General features: G+C 37.4%; 2 protein-coding genes and 1 non-coding gene across 3 annotated transcripts; 1 reads left to right on the plus strand and 2 right to left on the minus strand.

Moving 5' to 3' along the window:
• LOC104754564 (ethylene response sensor 2-like) lies at positions 205-3,175 on the minus strand. Its single transcript, XM_010476781.2, has 3 exons — positions 2,872-3,175; positions 723-2,494; positions 205-636 (listed from the first exon to the last, which is right to left on the minus strand). The coding sequence occupies exons 2-3, from the start codon at positions 2,484-2,486 to the stop codon at positions 505-507; spliced, it is 1,896 nt and encodes a 631-aa protein (XP_010475083.1). The 5' UTR covers positions 2,487-2,494; positions 2,872-3,175; the 3' UTR covers positions 205-504.
• On the plus strand, positions 4,401-4,471 carry TRNAG-GCC. The gene has a single exon. It is a non-coding gene; the product is annotated as a tRNA-Gly (tRNA).
• Positions 5,415-6,030, minus strand: LOC104754565 (uncharacterized protein At4g14450, chloroplastic-like). The gene has a single exon (XM_010476782.2). It carries the CDS (start codon positions 5,948-5,950, stop codon positions 5,645-5,647), a length of 306 nt encoding a protein of 101 aa, XP_010475084.1. The 5' UTR covers positions 5,951-6,030; the 3' UTR covers positions 5,415-5,644.

The raw sequence follows: 6,096 nt of genomic DNA on the forward strand, positions 1-6,096 counted from the left end.
AAAAAAAAAAAAAAAAAAGTAAAAACACACAGAGAAAAAAAAGATTAAAAAAAAGGTTTAATTAAACTTAATTAAAGATACAGTAACTTTTCACAATATAATTCAATTTTCCTGTCTTTAACCATAAATATAAAATTTGTTTGTTATCTTTGAAATCAATTACATATCTCTCAATAGCTAATTTTTCTTCTTGCTTTTAATATGTTTAATCCAATCAAAAACATTACATTGATGAGACAAGATATACAAAAAAAGTACATCCTCGGACACATTTTTTTTTTACTTTTTATAATTCTGTTATCGAGCAACAAGTAAACAACAAGTCTGAACCATACCTTTTTGCCTAGGTTAAACCTAGTTAAATTTTCAGGTTTTTGTACAACCATACGACAACGTTTTTAACCTCTCTCTCTCTCTCTGTTATCTCAAAACCCCCTACTATTTTTACAAATTCTCATATTCCACCCTTTAGTCTTTTTTTCCACTACATTCCCCCCTCAATGATCAGTGACTAGTAGAAGAATATCCACCTCCTCGTGACATTACCGATCGCCTGAGTTGGAATCTGAAAACAACCGATAGGCTTTTCACCAAACCTACACCGTCCTCCACAACCCGTATATTCCCTTGCATATACTGGTCACAAAACAATATAAGAAAGAGTTCAACCATCTCATCATCTAACACATTCAGGTGCAGTAGCCAAAAAAAAGTTCTCTAACCTTTACAATGTTTTCGCAGATGTCGAGACTCGGACTCTCCTCCACGTTACTACTATTACTGCTACTGCTACTACTCTCTTCACCTTCTGCAGCTACCTCAAATCCGAATCTAACTTCAATATATTCTTTGGAATAGCCTTGTCGCCAAACCGCTTCTTGGTTATTATTTTTCCTATCTAATACTTCCGAGTTTCCGATTTCTGGTACAACCCATAAAGTCACATTCCCTTTGATCTTTCGGTTCATTAAAACCCCAAGCATATGCAAGATCACTTGAAACACCCTTCTATCATCCCCTACAACATAATCAGGCAATGCTCTATAAACTTCAGCCGAGAAACCAAAACCGTTCCCAACGCATAAACACCTCGCTAAGCAAACTGTTTCCTTCACGACCGAATGCAGACTAAAACAATGTGTCTCTGCAGCGCGTATTTTGCCGCTGTTTATATCTCCAGCGTTGTTCACAAGCTGTAAAAGCAACTCGCTGGTTCTCTTCATCGCATCCACGATAACCGTCTGGTTCTCCGGTAGTTTCCCGTCCTGAATTATCAAAGGAAGCAACCCGAGAATGGACCGTACTGGACGCCTCATGGCATCGCTCATCATTTGCTCGAACGCAGCCTTGGCTTGGTTAGCTCTCAACGCGTTCTCCCTTGCCACTTGAAGCACTCTGTTCTGTTCCGCAAGCTTCTCTCTCATAAGCTGAGATTCTTCAAGAATCACAGCGTGAGAGATCGCAACCGCCACTTGATCAGCCACAACTTTAACAATCTCCAGCTCTTGATAATTCCAGTTCCTCGCCAGTCTCAAAGGAAGCACACAAACCAAGATCGCATAACACATGTGGATCGCCTCAGGTGTTCCACCTTTAAAGTTACAAACACGAAGCATTGGGACTCTTATCCCAACAGTAGGACCAGGTCTGCCTCGGCAAGTCACAGAGGCAAGGGCAGAGCCAGAGCTCAACATATTCACCTCTTCGCTTCTCTTAATCCTCACAACATCAGACTCAGTAATGGGTATAGAGAACCCAGCATAACCACCACCCACATTATCATCATCATCATCCGTCGGTCTCAGCTCATGCGTAAGATTCATCTCCGTCTTGATCTCATTAGGGATCCAAACCGCACAGTTCTTGAGCCCTAACGTCTTAGACAACTCCACAAGCGTCGTGTACAAGATGGTGTGTCGATCGAGAGACGTCCTAATCTTGGTAGTAAGCATACGAACATGCAAACTAGTCTCAGTCTGCTTCATAATGATGCCAACCTCACGATCAAGCTCTCTAGTTTTCTTACTCAACATAAACTCACGAACCTTAGCCTTGAGAAGCAATGGTAAGAGAGTGACTAACGAGAGAGCGGTGAGGAAAGAGACAATCCCAGTGAGCATCTTGAAGACGGTGACAGCAGTCATGACCCAAGGAGAGTGAGGACCGTAGGTGAAACCAGAGAGCAAATGGGTCATGCCACAGAGAACAATGAAGGCAATAAACTCGCAGACGACCCAATTGTAAGGGGAAGGCACATTGGTGCGGCTGACGAAGTAGAGAAGCTCGATTGGGATTGAGAAGTAAGCGATAGCGATGAGAAAGTCGCCGACTTTTTGAGATTCGAGGATTGACTCGAAGCTAAAGATACTGTCTTCGTCGTCGCAGTTGCATATGGAGAAGTTGCCATCGTCTTCCGCGGAAGCGGCGACGGAGCCAACAAGGAACAAGAATAACACAAGACATTGAACTAACAATGTCTTTAACATCGATTACCCTGACAACAACAACAACAACAACAACAAAGATAAAGGTGAGTTTTTTTTGGTTTGTACCCAGAATCGGAATTCGAGATTTTTTTTCAATTAAAATATGGGTCAAAAAGGTTGGAATTTCAAAGATGGTTTCTTGAAAATCAAAATCAGGAAAAAGAATTCAAAATTCAAAACGAAGAGTAAAGTTAATTGAAACATTCATTGTATGTCATTAGATGATTCTAATGATTTCTTCTTTATCACCAAACAAATCATGAATGAAATCTACTGAATCATCAGAAAATCCGCAGAAAGTTGCAAAGATATGCAAAAGAGGAAAGCGAAAAGTGGTGACAAAGTAGCAATAAAACCATCACACATTATTGAGAAACCATATTACCTTGTGACTTGGGAGGAGTATCTTATCAAACAAGGATCAGCCAAAAAAACTCCTTCCTTCTAAAGGTTTTTTAAAAGAAAAAGGAAACGAGTCTTTTTTTGTTTAAACTCCCTATGTGGGTTACTTCTGTGAATGTCTCTCCCTCAAACTCATGAAACTCATCAGAGAATGTAGAAAGAGATAGAGAGAGATAGGAGTAAGTTTTGTGTGAGGAGGATGAGTCTCTCTCTGTCTCTCTCTTCTGTGTGTCTGCGAGTAAATTTACGTTTTGGAGAGAGAGAGAGAGACTGAAGAGGGGAAGAAGGAAAGAGGGGGTGGGGTGGGGCCCAAGAAACGGGTACATGAAGAGAACATAGACCACTTTTCGTTTGGAACACAACACGAGCACGACATCTTCTTCCCTTGACCTACGTGGACTCTTACCAAATTCAATTCCCCCCCTCCTTTCTTTTTCTTTCTTCTTTAGGTATCCCCTACTTAATTACCGTATTCTCAAGATTTATCTCATTTTAGATTTATTAATTTAGTTAATTACATAAAATATATTATATTTTTTTTAGATTTATTAGTTTAGTTACCTAAAATATTTTATTTTTTTCTTTGATTTATTAGCATTGTTTTTAATGGATTTATGGACAGAATTAATTTATTATATATACTAGCTAAATATTTTATATCATGGATGATTTATTACATGAATTTTAAAGATATGAATTCGATTAGGAAATAATATACCGTGGCCGTGGGCTCGGAATGTTTAATGTCTTATTATAATATTTTAATCATTTAATTTATTTTCTATTGTCAATGATTGTATACATGACTAAATTAATCAAAGTTTATATTAGCTAGACTATTATGTATTGCAAGTAGCGTCTGACTAAAACTACTCACTAAATACATTTCATACTAGCAACACTTCGAGTTAGACAATATTAAAAATATGGATGCTATTTATTCGTTTGTTCGTTTCTTACACGTTATATTGACCTACCTTTGCTACTTAGACATGATTTAGTTAAACACTCCATCTCTTATTCAATAACATACCGAATCAATTTTGTTGTGCTTGGGCCTACCGCAACGCAACTTAACTCTTTTCTCAAAATGAGTCTCTCCCTTAAGTGCAAGAGCATCTCTTTGGATCCAAAATTCACTAAAATATCTAATTTTTCTTGGCAATTTTCTCATTTGGTAATGTTTCCCTTTCAAGGTATCGATATGATATTCAAAGTCTCAAACCCACACTAACTTTTATTTTTTTAAATACCGTAACTTTTTTTTGTTGATTAAAAAAAAAACTATTCATATACTATACACATATGCAAAACTTTATATTTTGATTGCCCTTTTTGAAATTAGTACAACCAGCATAGAGTATAACTACATAACCAACAACAAATAATTTTCCCAATTTGCACCCAAAAAAATCTTATTGGAACTCACTAGGAACATTTGGAGTTAGTGGTCAATTTACAATACTTACGGTTTTAGTATTTAAAAATTCATTGGAATGCATATTCATATTAGCACCAGTGGTCTAGTGGTAGAGTAGTACCCTGCCACGGTACAGACCCGGGTTCGATTCCCGGCTGGTGCAGTTTGTTTTTGGCTAATATGGGAACGTTTTTTTGAATTCAATTGCTATTGCGACGTGTCGAGTGATGAACACGTGCTGATTCCTTTACTTTTCTGTCCACATTCTGGTCACAAATACAATACAAATGTCTCTGTCTTTTTTGAGAGATCCCTGGTACGAATGCATGCATCATAAAGCTCTTTTGTTTTTAATCAAAGAAATAAAAATATAGTGCATGCACCTTTTCCACTTAAGCCAATACATATGCAAATCAAAACAGATGTACACAGAATCATTTTTACTTTTTGCATGAGACCACAGATCTTTGTCTTTAAAAGGCGATCTGTACAAAACTAGTAATGTTTGATAGACGTTTCATTTATAAGGCAGGAGAAGGACTAAATTTGGTAATTTGGATACGGATCTGAAACTTACTATATGAGTTAATTGGTTAATGGTTACCTATCTGTTGCCTTCTTTCTTTATTGAACAAGCACGAACAAACCTAAAACTCTGACACCACTTGTCAATTCGCTATAACAGCAACTTGCCTTTAAATCGAGCTTTCAGTGTTGGAAAACTTTAAACTTTGATCACTTTCTGTATATTTTATTCTTCGACCCTTGTCCCTTGGCCGTTTAAGTGTTAACGGATGAACTTTCTAATGGGTTTTCCGAATGCTTAACACTAAACAGCCCAACAACTCCAATCTACTTAGTTAAGCTTTAGTAAACCGGATGATGTCATGTCGCTATACCAAGATAAAATACTCACATCACACTCCTATAATGTATCTAGCCCAACTTATCTTGCAAAATTAATTACGTACGAGAAAGATTTCGAAACGAACATTATCAGCTGTTTAATTTGATCTTTATTCAATTTTTAAATTTCGATTTATGGATCACTAGTGATATATTTTAGTTATCTTTCATATATATACAGTTAATGTTCGTGTCTAATATGAAATAATACACTATATATATAATATAGTTAGTTTAAAATTATATTCATGGTTACATGAAGGAAATAACAACATCAAACCAAACATACATATTGCATAAAGATGATACATAATAGGTACGTAGTATGTTTAATATAAATAAGATACGCAATTTTATCACATATGACATATATATAAAAAGCATAAAAATATTTATGTAATTGTGTGCTATACCTAATATTAAGTGGCCGTTAATTTGGCCATGCAAACGGCTGATTCGATGACGGCGCTGGCTGGTAATAAAACGGAGCCGCAGGGTGCTGCCACTTCTTGAATATCGTGGGCTTCTCCGCCTCTTTTCCCCACCGTTGCTCCTCCCTCTTCATTACCCCCGGTGGCTTCTGCGGCGGCGGCGACTCCGTAGGTGATAAAAGAGGAATAGCCACTTTCCAATTCGCTTCCGAAGGGTTTATCTTTAGAGGCGGTGGAGCACGCCGCTGAAGCCTACTGGACTTTCGGGTACCTCCGCCGGAAATATTTCTTGCCGTTGACGACATCACCGGAACTTCTTGTTGTATATATTTTGATAATATCTATATACGAGTACTTGTGTGTATATATAGAGAATGGAGTGTTCAAGAGTGTGTGCTTGGCTTGTGTTTTGGTTAAACGGTCGAATCTTTTAATTATTTGCTTCTTTTTT

This window comes from Camelina sativa, chromosome 17, assembly GCF_000633955.1.
Source record: "Camelina sativa cultivar DH55 chromosome 17, Cs, whole genome shotgun sequence".
NCBI lineage: Eukaryota > Viridiplantae > Streptophyta > Magnoliopsida > Brassicales > Brassicaceae > Camelina > Camelina sativa.

Excerpts from the sequence above, each read along its gene's own strand:
- LOC104754565 (XM_010476782.2), bottom strand. The coding sequence starts at position 5,950 with ATGTCGTCAACGGCAAGAAATATTTCCGGCGGAGGTACCCGAAAGTCC.
- LOC104754564 (XM_010476781.2), bottom strand. The coding sequence starts at position 2,486 with ATGTTAAAGACATTGTTAGTTCAATGTCTTGTGTTATTCTTGTTCCTT. Across the intron at positions 637-722 it reads TCTGCGAAAACATTGTAAAG|TATATGCAAGGGAATATACG; the intron begins GTTAGAGAACTT and ends TTTTGTGACCAG.